The sequence below is a fragment of the Balaenoptera acutorostrata genome, chromosome 6 (genome assembly GCF_949987535.1).
Source record: "Balaenoptera acutorostrata chromosome 6, mBalAcu1.1, whole genome shotgun sequence".
Taxonomy (NCBI): Eukaryota; Metazoa; Chordata; class Mammalia; order Artiodactyla; family Balaenopteridae; genus Balaenoptera; species Balaenoptera acutorostrata.
This window is the reverse complement of record NC_080069.1, coordinates 61,988,310-62,004,237: the sequence shown is the minus strand read 5'-3', so window position 1 is coordinate 62,004,237 and position 15,928 is coordinate 61,988,310. Positions and strand designations below refer to the sequence as shown.

Sequence of the window (15,928 nt, the reverse complement as noted above, 5' to 3'; positions counted from 1 at the left end):
TAAATGAAATTCGGCGTAAAACACACACACACACACAGACACACACAGGAATACTATTCAGCCTTTTATTAATAAGGAAGGAAATTCTGACACGTTACAACATGGATGAACCTTGAAGACATTATGAAATAAGCCAGTCACAGAGGGACAAATACCATACGATTCCATTTACATAAGGTACCTAGAGTAGTCAAAATTTATAGAGACAGAGAGGAGAATGGGGAGGATGCCAGGAGCTAGGGGAGAGGGGGGAATGGGGAGTTAGTGATTAATGGGTATAGAGTTTCACTCAGGGAAGATGAAATTCTGGAGATGGATGGTGGTGATGGTTGCACAACAATGTGATATACTTAATGCCACAGAAACATACACTTAAAAATGGTTAAAGTGATCAAGTGCATGTTATGTATCTTGTACTACACTAAAAAAAGGATATATCCTGACGTCATAACAGAAAACACAAAAAAATCCATATGACTGTCTCAACAGATGAAAGAAAAGATTTCACAAAATTCAACATTCTCTCAGCAAACTAAGAACTGGTGAGCAATCCACAGGGTCAGACTGTAAAATGAGATGTACTCCAACCCCGGCTCTTACAGCAGCCTCCCAGCTGCTTCCGATCTAATTCATCCACCTGTGCCAGAATGATCGTAAAACACAAATCTGGTCACATCACCCCTCTGCCCTTAGCTCCCACTGGCCACTGGCGCTTAAGGCAGGGGGGTGTCCTGAGGGAGGTCCTGTGTCCTGCACACGAAGAACTCGCCCGGCAGCTGTCTCCCACCTACCATTCCTTCAGCTTCAACTCTTACTTTGCCCGCCATTATGCCACACTTCACCCACACCAAACAAACTTCAGTGGTGTTTCACAGTTCTCTGCCTTGGCTCTTCCGACTTTCCCAATGCCTCAACGAGGTGGTAGAAATCTCCTTTTTCAAGGATTAAATCAAACATCTACTCTTCTTTGAAACCTTTCTAGAAACTCCTCCACACTCAGAGAGCAGGGATCAACTATTCCTTCATTTAAGGCTTCAATGTTCTCTGCATGAGGGTCTCTCACAGCAGGTATGACATTTTAATGCATTGAGGATTTTAGAAGTCAGTTAGTCTACTCTCCTAACCTCATATTCCTTGAGGAAAATGATTATATAATGGTGTCTATGCATAGTAGCCAGAATACAGAAAATAATTAATGTTTTTGAGTTGAGGAAATAAATACACTAGAATACGATTTCTCATATGGGCTCTGCAAAATTTCTGTCTTATGAGTTAATAAAAAAAAATGGCCAATGACATGTGAGAAATGCTGCATCCTGTAACCTTTTCTTAGAGATCCACAATGCACATTTGACTCTCAAAGCTACTGAGTGATGAAAACAGAAACACCTGTCTCCTTAAGTTTATCACATTCCAAACTTTGAAACTTGGAACCCATTTAATAACTCCTATTAACAGCCTACAAAACTAGTATTGTAAGCAACATGCTTTCAGAAACACTGCATTAGCAGATGAGACATGTCTGACATGTTTAGGTATCTATAGTACATATCCCATAATTAATGAATTAGAGAAAGTTCTGTAGCTTAAGTTATATATTAGTCTGTTAAATGTAATATATAAGAAACAGTAAAGCTAATTAAGTAGAAATTCTCTGCTATAAGTCTCCATGTAGCTGCTGTTGGTAGCGCCCAGCTGCCAGCCAATGGAACAAAATCTAGAAGAAGGCAGAGACCGGAATCCCAGTCACCAGCTAAGCACTGCTGGGCTTCTCTGCCAAGTCCAGAATTTAACAAGGAAACTAAACCCCACCACAGACACCAATGTAAAGGGTGCTGGCTGGCTACATCCTAGAAGGAGGAAAAAGCTCTCTGAAGCACAGCTAACCAGAGAGTCTTGAGCTGTAATCAGACCTCCAGGGAAGCTGATTTATGGCCCTACTGATCAGCACCGAGCGCTAAAGACAGAGCTGAGCCATGTCACTGCTTAACTCAAAAGAAGAACAAATGTGATCTGCCTGGGTATAATTTTAGCTACTGTAATTAGGATTTTATTTCTACAGTGAGTCTTCTTTGCCCAATTCAGGAGATTTGGGATTATTAACCAGCCACAACCCTGTATGGGTAAAAGAGGACACAAAAGTCCTGCCACCTGGGAAGGACTATTGAATAACTGCACTTAAAGTTTGGTGGTTGCACACCTCCTGTCTTTCTAGTCTCTGTTTCAGCAAATGAAAGAAATTAAATACTAACTGACTTATGCATAACTGGTAGCATTCAAAGAAACTAATAATTTCCTTTTCCAAAGAATTTAGAATTCCAAATCGCTGACTTTTCATTTTCTAAGAATGCCTTTTCTGATTTGCTGTATCATACATAAACAGTTCGTATATCTTTTACTTGAATGGAAATGAGGCTCATGAATACTTGTAAATAACTAGGAGAGTGAGTTATAAACTAGTCTGAATTAAACAAACCTGTTAACCATTTCAGATAAAAATAATGAGTACATAAAGAGAATAACCATAAAAACTAGGGGAGGGACCTCCCTGGTGGTGCAGTGGTTAGCAATCTGCCTGCCAATGCAGGGGACACGGGTTCGAGCCCTGGTCCGGGAAGATCCCACATGCCTTGGAGCAACTAAGCCCATGCGCCACAACTACTGAGCCTGTGCTCCGGAGTCCGCGAGTCACAACTACTGAGCCCACATGCCACAACTACTGAAGTCCGTGTGCACCTAGAGCCCGTGCTCCGCAACGAGAGGAGCCACTGCAATGAGAAGCCTGCGCACCACAACGAAGAGTAGCCCCCGCTCGTTGCAACTAGAAAAAGTCCGTGCACAGAAACGAAGACCCAACACAGCCAAAAATAAATAAATAAATAAATACATTTTTTTTAAATGCTTAAAAAAAAACCTATGCGAAATTTTACAACATCTATTATCTTATCTACACTCAAAGACATTGAAACTATGTTCAATATTTCCTCTTGGCCAGGAGTTTGGGAGGAAAGGTGTATGTGGAAAATAAGAAACTTACCCAGGCTAGAATTGCCTTTTGCTATCGTAATAGTCCTCTCGAAAGATTCTCTGGATATAGTTTGGAGCATGACACACTCAGCAGCAGAGGCCAGGGACCCCTGTTGAATTAAGAACTTGGAGCCCTGTGAGAAAATAAAAATAAGTCATGTGGAAAGGAAAACTAGACTTTGGAGTATGATTTCAACATCACCCATGTTCTCTAACTGGTTATGCTTTATTCAGCAAGAACCTCCAAACAAAACAAGTTCATAGGTTGTCTTCTGAAAATCTCAGTATCAGGAAAGCGCTGGCTCTAGATGAGCCAGAATAATCTAACCCTTCACTGTCCCCAACCTCATCATCATACACAAACCATCTCTTTAGAATGTTACCTTCCCAGCTGAAGCAGTCAGCACGGGAGAACTCAGTTCTGCACTTGATATAACTTCATTTGGTCGGTGAGGTTCAGTCCACACTCTTGTGTTGTCACATTCGTATTGCTGTTCAATAGCATTGGCAGGTGTATAATCATTTATGGTAAAGCCAGAAGCAGTCCCCATGCTCAAGTCCACTGAAGGCGGACTCTCGTCCCGTCTTTGCAGGAGATTCTGGGCATATAGCTCCTCCAAGGACATATGCAAGTCAAGTACTGGATCTGAGGAATTTTCAGTAACATCCTGATGATTAAAGAACAAAAAATAAAAAATATGGCCAGAACTGCATCAATGCATTTCCTAAGATCTTAATGAACAACTATTTAGTGAAAAACAAACACAACATAATTTTTAATTACTCAAGAAGTATTAGCAATCATACATTCTTTGCTTAGCTGATATTCCGCACATGTTTATTTTTATAAATGATTCTGAATACATTTCCTGTAAATCATACATCTCATACTGAGTCATATTAGTACAATATATTAGTACTTAAGATCATTAAGACATAATACTCTGTTCTACTCACAAATAAAATTCAGAGTTCAATATATATAGGAAAGTAAATATATATTTCTAAATCTCATTTAAAAAGTATTTCATATCCAATCTGTCTGAAAGTTTCTATTCATTATAAAATTCAGAAGAGTATTACATTAATTGATTTCAATTTATAAGAACCTCCAAGAAAAACACTGTTTGGATACGGATTTGTAGGTATTTATGTAGTTGAAAAGGAAGTCACATAATTCATACTTTTATAGGGAAATTTTTCTCAAATATTATGCAAGTTGTAGCAGAAGGAATAGTACTAAGAAATGGTGTCATAAGACGTAGGTTCTAATCCAGACTCTCTTATTAACAATCTATATATCGCAGAACCTCTCTTGGCTTTATGTTACATAATTTCTAAAATTCCCCGGAACTCTAAAATTCTACAGATCTACATAAACACATGTATCTACTTACAACCCATATATTGCATCACTTATGTGCTTTGGACAAGCAGTGCTCCTCCATGAACTGCTGTTGAATAAGTGTATTAATTGTTCCTTCAATCCTTTTACTGATGTTTTTAAAGTATAAAATTAGGGTATGAATACATTCTCATCAAAAAAGATTCAGGCCATACAGAGGTATATTATGTATGCATACAGAGCACAGTATGAAAGTCTTCCCTTACGGCTCATTCATCCAGTCCTTTCCTCAGTAGAAATAAGGCGCTGGCATCAGTTGGGTGTTTATTCATCAAATTTTTTATATATCTGTCTAATACATATGTACAAGCACAGATGCACACATTCACATGCACATATACATGTTCATTTTTAAAATCTAAACTATATACTAAGGAGTATATTTCTACTTGCTTTTTTGAAGTATCTTTCATATCTTAACATGAGAGATTTCCTTGTCAGTAAATATGTTGTCATGGACGTATTCTGAATATAAAGTCATTGTGATATATACTGCAAGTATTTTCCAAGCTTGTCACTTGTCTTTTTTTAAAAATAAGTTTATTTATTTATTTATTTTTGGCTGCGTTGGGTCTTTGTTGCTGCGTGCGGGCTTTTTTATAGTTGTGGTGAGCGGGGGCTACTCTTCGTTGCGATGCGCAGGCTTCTCATTGCAGCGGCTTCTCTCGTTGCGGAGCACAGGCTCTAGGTGCACAGGCTTCAGTAGTTGTGGCACGTGGGCTCAGTAGCTGTGGCTCGTGGGCTCTAGAGCGCAGGCTCAGTATCTGTGGCACACAGGCTTAGTTGCTCCAAGGCATGTGGGATCTTCCCGGACCAGGGCTCGAACTTGTGTCCCCTGCACTGGCAGGTGGATTCCTAACCACTGCGCCACCAGGGAAGTCCTTGTCACTTGTCTTTTAAGTTTGTATATGTTATATACCTATACATGCTGAAGTTAAATTCTTTATGTGATCAAGAATTCTTGGGCTTCCCTGGTGGCGCAGTGGTTGAGAATCTGCCTGCCAATGCAGGGGACACAGGTTCGAGCCCTGGTCTGGGAAGATCCCACATGCCGCGGAGCAACTAGGCCCGTGAGCCACAACTACTGAGCCTGCGCGTCTGGAGCCTGTGCTCCGCAACAAGAGAGGCCACGACAGTGAGAGGCCCGTGCACCGCGATGAAGAGTGGCCCCCGCTTGCCACAACTAGGGAAAGCCCTCGCACAGAAACGAAGACCCAACACAGCCATAAATAAATAAATAAATTAAAAAAAAATTCTTTACGTAATTTTTAATGAAATTCTTTATGTAATCAAATTTGTCAGTATTTTTATGCTTCTAGGTTTTATATATTGCTTAATAACTCCTTCCTCGGCACAGAGTAAGTGAAATGCTTTGTAGTATTTTTCTCCAATTTTATAAATGGTTAGTTGGCAGATTCAGTATTAACCCATCTAGAATTTATTTCAGGGTGTGGTGTGAAATATGGGTCTCCTTCATTTTTTTTCCAAGTTGGTAATCAATGGCTCCAACACAGTTTATTACACTCCTCTTGTTCAATCAAGTTTTCGTCTCTCTGGAAATATCAAATATTCCTGGTATAAAGCACTGAGGCAAGTAGGAATATCATACAAGCAAATACCATCTTTAAAATCCTCAGGAACAAAAGGATAGAAAGTATCATCCTCCACACTCCTAGAACGTAAGTAACAACCTGTTGGCTCATTCAACCAACTTTATTTTAGTCTTATGAAAAAAACCAAAAAACAAAACAACGTACTTACTAGAGAATTGGTTAGCTTCTGTATTACTAAATTAATGATAATAATAATTATCAGTAAATCATCCCTACCACTTCTCAAATAAAGATGACAATCAAAACTACTTTTCATCACAAAAAGAGGTCAAGCTGCCCTTGTTAGCTGGGGTTTACTAAGAATCATGTAACAGAAATCTCCATGAATTATTCATGAAGGAGTTAACACCAGCACATAGAAAAGAAAGAGCTAATCAACATAGCAGACAACATACGCCTACTTCAGAAACATTTCTAGTTGCTGAACAACCGAGTTTTATTTTTAAAAGTCTCATGGATCTAAAAGAAAAGCAGTTCTTCCCTCATAAGATGTCCAAAAATAACTACAGTTTCCCAGTTCAACTTGGTATCTAAACTGAAGTCTTTCAAAATTCCATATTAATAGATGCCTCCCCTTGACACATTCTTGTTCTTAGGAAAAATGGGGGAAAGGTTAAATTAAAATGCCAATTATACTTGAGAGTAGCTCTTTTTTTTTTTTACATGTAATGCATATAATGTTATACTTCGGCACATTATTTACCCACAGAATATGTTTACATAGACGAGCTAAATACTTAAGCATTCACTGGACACAACCTGCTTTTTTTCAATAATAACTCTATCACAGAAGTCCTTCTATACTTTTAAAAATATATCATAAGCACAGCTGCTCCAACTTAAATTGTTCTCCCACTCTTTCTGAGATAAGGTACCATTCCTTTATTATCTGTATCTGTATTCTTACCCTACTGAGGGAAAAGGCAACATCTTTCATACCTTTGCGAGCTTGCAGTTTTGTCACTAAGACTTCCACAATCACTCTCATCATCTTGACCAGAATGATGTAATTAGTTTTTGATACTAACCCTTTCTCCAAAAAATAAAAATTAAAAAATGGTATCAACATTTTAAACTTAAATGTGAAGGCAGCAATATTTTATGCTACAGTACAACACTAAGTGGAGATTTGTTCCTCTAAATATGTAGATTTTTAAAAAAATCATGGAATCCATTAGTTTTGTTTGGGGTGCAAGGTGTGAAGAGGGGTTTCTATCGTGACAAACATGAAGTTCAACCTGCACTAAAACAACAGCATTTCCTAGATGGTCCAATATTCAGCAATGCAGGACATGCACCAAACTGGTAATCATTTCATCCCTGGAGCAAGAGTGTGAACGTGGGTGTACTAGGGAGTGTCGGGCATGGGCGTGTGGAGAAGAAGAGGAGATTCATTACATAGCTATTGAATCTTTATTGATTGTACTTTTAAGCCAAAATAGGGAAAAATCAATGAAAGCATCTTCTTCCCCAAAACTATATTGAGCTTTTAAACGAAAGTCTACAAGCATTTAGTAAGTTTCTAAAACAATTATTTCTGCATTCTATTATGTCTTGGGGTGACAAAGAAAGGGGGACAAAAAAATTAATCGAAAAGTTAAAACCTACAACCATGAGAAAACCCACTGGCTTCTTGCCTTTAAAATCCACATTTCAGTGACCTGATTCTATTAATCCAAATACCATGGAAGTGGCCATATTTTTCAGATTCTTGAGTAATGGTTGTTTCCCTTAAGTCCTTCAATGATAATTAATCAAATTAAGCAAATACAACTCCTTTAAAAAAAAAAAAAAGCAGAATGGTCCCCCAAATGGGAGAATTTTGTGCAAAGGATGTCTACCGTATGCCTACAGCCTTATGCCGTCTAAGCAGCTGTCCTGGCCCAGGCTCTACCCTTAGGGGGAAGACCTCCCTCCATGATGAGTCCCTGCTCTGGGTGATCAGCTCTTGGAGCTTCCAGTGGCATACCTAGCAATGGTCCAAAGGCTTCTCATCAAGGTAAAGGAGAGAGGTAAAATTATTTGTGCATTTCCAGCCACCATTTAAGGCTACGAGATTATTACATAATTAGCAAAGTCAAAAACCTGAGGAATCACTGAGATCCTCACACTCTATTTTATCCTTCTTTCAAATCTGTATGGAAGCATCTTTGTTTTTCTTAAGTATCATACACGGTATGATTTTATCAATTAAAGAATTCCAAAGTAAGCTCACTTTTCTTTAAGAAAAATGGTCTACTCTATATTCTGTAACAAATTGCCATTCTTTTTAAAATAAATTTAGTGCAAAGTAATAGGAAGATGAATGAATCATCTAAGTTTTTCAATTTTCCAGTAAAATATCTAGGTACTAAAAAAAATGCCATAAAACAAATAAGCCCCAAAAAAATGTTGCAGAGATTTACCATGATACAAACAGTCCTACTTTCTAAGAAAACTGAAAGCACACAGGAGTTTCACGTGTTTTAAAACACCCTCATTAATATATTCTTTGTTGTTTTGTAGTTTAAATATTTCAGTTGACTGATTAGAAGAAGATGGCGGAAGAGTAAGACACGGAGATCACCTTCCTTCCCACAGATACATTAGAAATACATCTACACGTGGAACTGCTCCTACAGAACACCCACTGAACGCTGGCAGAAAACGTCAGACCTCCCAAAAGACGCCCTCAGGAGACCTACATGCAGAGGCAGGTCCAAATCCAAAGATGAACCCCGGGAGCTGTACGAACAAAGAAGAGAAAGGGAAATCTCTCCCAGCATCCTCAGGAGCAGCGGATTAAAGCTCCACAAACAACTTGATGTACCTGCATCTGTTGAATACCTGAATAGACAACGAATCAGCCCAAATTCAGGAGGTGGACTCTGGGAGCAGAAGATATTAATTTTTCCCCTTTTCCTTTTTTTGTGACTGTATATGTGTATGCTTCTGGGTGAGATTTTGTCTGTATAGCTTTGCTTTATAATAGCTTTATTTTACTTCACTATATTATAGCCTCTTTCTTTCTTTCTTTCTCTCTATTTTTTCTCCCTTTTACTCTGAGCCGTGTGGACGAAAGGCTCTTGGTGCTCCAGCCAGGCATCAGGGCCGTGCCTCTGAGGTGGGAGAGCCAACTTCAGGACACTGGTCCACAAGAGACCTCCCAGCTCCACGTAATACCAAACGGCGAAAATCTCTCAGAGATCTCCATCTCAACATCAAGACCCAGCTTCACTCAACGACCAGCAAGCTACAGTGCTGGACACCCTATGCCAAACAACTAGCTAGACAGGAACACAGCCCCATCCATTAGCAGAGAGGCTGCCTAAAACAATAATAAGGCCACAGACACCCCAAAATACACCACCAGATGTGGACGTGCCCACCAGAAAGACAAGATCCAGTCTCATCCACCAGAACACAGGCACTAGTTCCCTCCACCAGGAAGCCTACACAACCCACTGAACCAACCTTAGCCACTGGGGACAGACACCAAAAACAATGGGAACTACGAACCTGCAGCCTGTGAAAAGGAGACCCCAAACACAGTAAGATAAGCCAAATGAGAAGACAGAAAAACACACAGCAGATGAAGGAGCAGGGTCAAAACACACCAGACCTAACAAATGAAGAGGAAATAGGTAGTCTACCTGAAAAAGCATTCAGAATAATGATAGTAAGGATGATCCAAAATCTTGGAAATAGAATAGACAAAATGCAAGAAACATTTAACAAGGACGTAGAAGAACTAAAGAGGAACCAAGCAACGATGAAAAACACAATAAATGAAATTAAAAATACTCTAGATGGGATCAATAGCAGAATAACTGAGGCAGAAGAACGGATAAGTGACCTGGAAGATAAAATGGTGGAAATAACTACTGCAGAGCAGAATAAAGAAAAAAGAATGAAAAGAACTGAGGACAGTCTTAGAGACCTCTGGGTCTCCAGAAAAAGAAGAGAAAAAGAAAGGGACTGAGAAAATATTTGTGTTAACATTAAACGCACCAATATTCGAATTATAGGGGTCCCAGAAGAAGAAGAGAAAAAGAAAGGGACTGAGAAAATATTTGAAGAGATTATAGTTGAAAACTTCCCTAATATGGGAAAGGAAATAGTTAATCAAGCCCTGAAAGCACAGAAAGTCCCATACAGGATAAATCCAAGGAGAAACACGCCAAGACACAAATTAATCAAACCGTCAAAAATTAAATATAAAGAAAATATATTGACAGCAGCAAGGGAAAAACAACAAATAACACACAAGGGAATCCCCATAAGGTTAACAGCTGATCTTTCAGCAGAAAGTCTGCAAGCCAGAAGGGAGTGGCAGGATATACTTAAACTGATGAAGGAGAAAAACCTACAACCAAGATTACTCTACCCAGCAAGGATCTCATTCAGATTTGATGGAGAAATTAAAACATTTACAGACAAGCAAAAGCTGGAGAGTTCAGTACCATCAAACCAGCTTTACAACAAATGCTAAAGGAACTTCTCTAGGCAAGAAACACAAGAGAAGGAAAACACCTACAATAACATACCCAAAACATTTAAGAAAATGGGAATAGGAACATACATATCGATAATTACCTTAAATGTAAATGGATTAAAAGCTCCCACCAAAAGACACAGACTGGCTGAATGGTTACAAAAACAAGACCCATATATATGCTGTCTACAAGAGACCCACTTCAGACCTAGAGACACATACAGACTGAAAGTGAGGGGATGGAAAAAGATATTCCATGCAAATGGAAATCAAAAGAAAGCTGGAGTAGCAATTCTCATATCAGACAAAATAGACTTTAAAATAAAGACTATTACAAGAGACAAAGAAGGACACTATATAATGATCAAGGGATCGATCCAAGAGGAAGGTATAACAATTGTAAATATCTATGCACCCAACATAGGAGCACCTCAATACATAAGGCAAATACTAACAGCCATAAAAGGGGAAATCGACAGCAACACAATCATAGTAGGAAATCGACAGCAACACAATCATAGTAGGGGACTTTAACACCCCACTTTCACCACTGGACAGATCATCCAAAATGAAAATAAATAAGGAAACACAAGCTTTAAATGTTACATTAAACAAGATGAACTTAATTGATATTTATAGGACATTCCACCCAAAAACAACAGAATACACATTTTTCTCAAGTGCTCATGGAACATTCTCCAGGATAGATCATATCTTGGGTCACAAATCAAGCCTTGGTAAATTTAAGAAAATTGAAATCGTATCAAGTATCTTTTCCGACCACAACGCTATGAGACTAGATATCAATTACAGGAAAAGATCTGTAAAAAATACAAATACATGGAGGCTACACAATACACTACTTAATAACGAAGTGATCACTGAAGAAATCAAAGGGGAAATCAAAAAATACCTAGAAACAAATGACAATGGAGACACGACGACCCAAAACCTATGGGACGCAGCAAAAGCAGTGCTAAGAGGGAAGTTTATAGCATACAATCCTACCTCAAGAAACAGGAAACATCTCGAATAAACAACCTCACCTTGCACCTGAAGCAATTAGAGAAAGAAGAACAAAAAAACCCCAAAGCTAGCAGAAGGAAAGAAATCATAAAGATCAGATCAGAAATAAATGAAAAAGAAATGAAGGAAACAATAGCAAAAATCAATGAAAGTAAAAGCTGGTTCTTTGAGAAGATAAACAAAATTGATAAACCATTAGCCAGACTCATCAAGAGAAAAAGGGAGAAGACTCAAATCAATAGAATTAGAAATGAAAAAGGAGAAGTAACCACTGACAGTGCAGAAATACAAACGATCATGAGAGATTATTACAAGCAACTCTATGCCAACAAAATGGACAAACTGGAAGAAATGGACAGATTCTTAGAAATGCACAAACTGCCGAGACTGAACCAGGAAGAGATAGAAAATATGAACAGACCAATCACAAGCACTGAAATTGAAACTGTGATTAAAAGCCTTCCAACAAACAAAAGTCCAGGACCAGATGGCTTCACAGGCGAATTCTATCAAACATTTAGAGAAGAGCTAACACCTATCCTTGTCAAACTCTTCCAAAACATAGCAGAGGGAGGAACACTCCCAAACTCATTCTAGGAGGCCACCATCACCCTGATACCAAAACCAGACAAAGATGTCACAAAGAAAGAAAACTACAGGCCAATATCACTGATGAACATAGATGCAAAAATCCTCAACAAAATACTAGCAAACAGAATCCAACAGCACATTAAACGGATCATACACCATGATCAAGTGGGGTTTATCCCAGGAATGCAAGGATTCTTCAATATACGCAAATCAATCAACGTGATACACCATATTAACAAATTGAAGGAGAAAAACCATATGATCATCTCAATAGATGCAGAGAAAGCTTTCGACAAAATTCAACACCCATTTATGATAAAAGCCCTGCAGAAAGTAGGCATAGAGGGAATTTTCCTCAACATAATAAAGGCCATATATGACAAACCCACAGCCAACATTGTCCTCAATGGTGAAAAACTGAAACCATTTCCACTAAGATCAGGAACAAGACAAGGTTGCCCACTCTCACCACTATTATTCAACATAGTTCTGGAAGTGTTAGCCACAGCAATCAGAGAAGAAAAAGAAATAAAAGGAATCCAAATCAGAAAAGAAGAAGTAAAGCTGTCACTGTTTGCAGATGACATGATACTATACATAGAGAATCCTAAAGATGCTACCAGAAAACTCCTAGAGCTAATCAATGAATTTGGTAAAGTAGCAGGATACAAAATTAATGCACAGAAATCTCTTGCATTTCTATACACTAATGACGAAAAATCTGAAAGTGAAATTAAGAAAACACTCCTGTTTACCATTGCAACAAAAAGAATAAAATATCTAGGAATAAACCTACCTAAGGAGACAAAAGACCTGTATGCAGAAAATTATAAGACACTGATGAAAGAAATTAAGGATGATACAAATAGATGGAGAGATATACCGTGTTCTTGGATTGGAAGAATCAACATTGTGAAAATGACTCTACTACCCAAAGCAATCTACAGATTCAATGCAATCCCTATCAAACTACCACTGGCATTTTTCACAGAACTAGAACAAAAAATTTCACAATTTGTATGGAAACACAAAAGACCCCGAATAGCCAAAGCAATCTTGAGAACGAAAAATGGAGCTGGAGGAATCAGGCTCCCTGACTTCAGACTATATTACAAAGCTACAGTTATCAAGACAGTTTGGTACTGGCACAAAAACAGAAATATAGATCAATGGAACAGGATAGAAAGCCCAGAGATAAACCCACGCATATATGGTCACCTTATCTTTGATAAAGGAGGCAAGCATATACAGTGGAGAAAAGACAGCCTCTTCAATAAGTGGTGCTGGGAAAATTGGACAGGTACATGTAAAAGTATGAAATTAGAACACTCCCTGACACCATACACAAAAATAAACTCAAAATGGATTAAAGACCTAAGTGTAAGGCCAGACACTATCAAACTCTTAGAGGAAAACATAGGCAGAACACTCTATGACATACATCACAGCAAGATTCTTTTTGACCCAGCTCCTAGAGAAATGGAAATAAAAACACAAATAAACAAATGGGACCTAATGAAACTTAAAAGCTTTTGCACAGCAAAGGAAACCATAAACAAGACCAAAAGACAACCCCCAGAATGGGAGAAAATATTTGCAAATGAAGCAACTGACAAAGGATTAATCTCCAAGATTTACAAGCAGCTCATGCAGCTCAGTAACAAAAAAACGAAGAACCCCATCCAAAAACGGGCAGAAGACCTAAATAGACATTTCTCCAAAGAAGATATACAGATTGCCAACAGACACATGAAAGAATGCTCAACATCATTAATCATTAGAGAAATGCAAATCAAAACTACAATGAGATATCATCTCACACCGATCAGAATGGCCATCATCAAAAAATCTAGAAACAATAAATGCTGGAGAGGGTGTGGAGGAAAGGGAACACTCTTGCACTTTTGGTGGGAATGTAAATTGATACAGCCACTATGGAGAACAGTATGGAGGTTCCTTAAAAAACTACAAATAGAACTACCATACGACCCAGCAATTCCACTACTGGGCATATACCCTGAGAAAACCATAGTTCAAAAATAGTCATGTACCAAAATGTTCATTGCAGCTCTATTTACAATAGCCAGGACATGGAAGCAACCTAAGTGTCCATCAACAGATGAATGGATAAAGAAGATGTGGCACATATATACAATGGAATATTACTCAGCCATAAAAAGAAACGAAATGGAGGTATTTGTAATGAGGTGGATGGAGTTAGAGTCTGTCATACAGAGTGAAGTAAGTCAGAAAGAGAAAAACAAATACAGTATGCTAATACATATATATGGAATCTAAGGAAAAAAAAAAAAAGGCCATGAAGAACCTAGTGGCAAGATGGGAATAAAGACACAGACCTACTAGAGAATGGACTTGAGGATATGGGGAGGGGGAGGGGTGAGATGTGACAGGGTGAGAGAGTGTCATGGACATATACACTACCAAATGTAAAATAGATAGCTAGTGGGAAGCAGCCACATAGCACAGGGAGATCAGCTCGGTGCTTTGTGACCACCTAGAGGGGTGGGATGGGGAGGGTGGGAGGGAGGGAGATGCAAGAGGGAAGAGATATGGGAACATATGTATATGTATAACTGATTCAGTTTGTTATAAAGCAGAAACTAACACACCATTGTAAAGCAATTATACTTCAATAAAGATGTTTAAAAAAAAAAATTTTTCAGTTCATAGGCCAGCTTGCCAAAATTTGCTTCAACAAAAGAGTAAACTGTTTAATGAAAAGAAAAAACAAAAGGAAAACAGACCTCAGTAAGCCAATACATTGTGCTGCATACAGCCAGCATTTGCCCTGTAAAATATATGCTTCTCAGTACGCAGATTGTGTAATCCCTTTAAGTAACAATGACTAAGTTAAACAATGCGATCCGTCCCACTGGCAAGAAGGAGTGTGCTATGCTGCAGATTAGGAGATTCCATGAGGAGATGAACTCAGCTTCCAGCCCTGAGGCCAGTAAAGATGGAATATGTTCCAGACAGTACTCAGCCAGATAGACAGTCTCAGGTGTGGTGAGAGAGGAACAGCTGCCCCATTCAAGATTATACCTTGCAAACCAATTCAAGGAGATTACCCAGCATCATTTACAAGGATAACAGGTGCACCCTGAACATGAAAGAAAATGCTTTGAAAATATTCTGGCCAAAAAGTTACTTGTTAATCAGGAAAACTGCCCAAGGCCTATGGAAATTCCACTTTTCAACTTATTCATAAATACAGATTCCCTTCCCACTGAATTTACGTGAAAAACATATATTTCATATATTTAAGAAAGAATTATTATTCAGTCTTTTATCTTAATTTTTATATTTATTTACAGTATATTTCCAACACAGAAAAATAAGGAAAATACATCCATATATGAACCCTTTGCCCAGATTTAACAGACATTAATATTTTGGCATATTTTCTTCGATCTCTCTTTCTTCTTAAAGGATATAATGTGTTACAGATACAGCTAATTCCCATGCTTTCTTTTTTCTCCAAGAATAACTTCTTTCCTGAAGTTGAAAGGAATCATTCCTACACATTTTCAGATTTTTAAAGTATACACACTCACACATATAAATATACACTGAATTGCTCTGTAGATCAATTCTGAGAAAATATAAACAACTCCAACTAATCAATAGAAAGCCAAGCAACTCCATACAAAAATGGCCAAAAGATATGAAGAGGCCATTGGTGGAAGTGAAAACCTGATGGCCAATATAGGAAAACCTGCTCAACCTCATCAGTAATCAGGAACTCCAAATTCAAACAGTTAAGATATCATT

At 38.3% G+C, this 15,928-nt stretch overlaps 1 protein-coding gene across 13 annotated transcripts in view; it reads right to left on the bottom strand.

Moving 5' to 3' along the window:
* MPDZ (multiple PDZ domain crumbs cell polarity complex component) overlaps nt 1-15,928 on the bottom strand; it is a 173,196-nt gene that overhangs the window by 63,712 nt on the left and 93,556 nt on the right. For all 13 annotated transcript variants that reach the window (XR_009008557.1, XM_057547814.1, XM_057547822.1 and 10 more), the window contains 2 exons: nt 3,411-3,695; nt 3,038-3,161 (listed from right to left, as the gene is read on the bottom strand). Coding sequence is in view for 12 of the 13 variants with exons in the window: in XM_057547814.1 (XP_057403797.1) it covers nt 3,038-3,161; nt 3,411-3,695 (409 nt within the window). In the remaining variant the exon portion in view is untranslated. The remainder of the gene's footprint in view (nt 1-3,037; nt 3,162-3,410; nt 3,696-15,928) is intronic.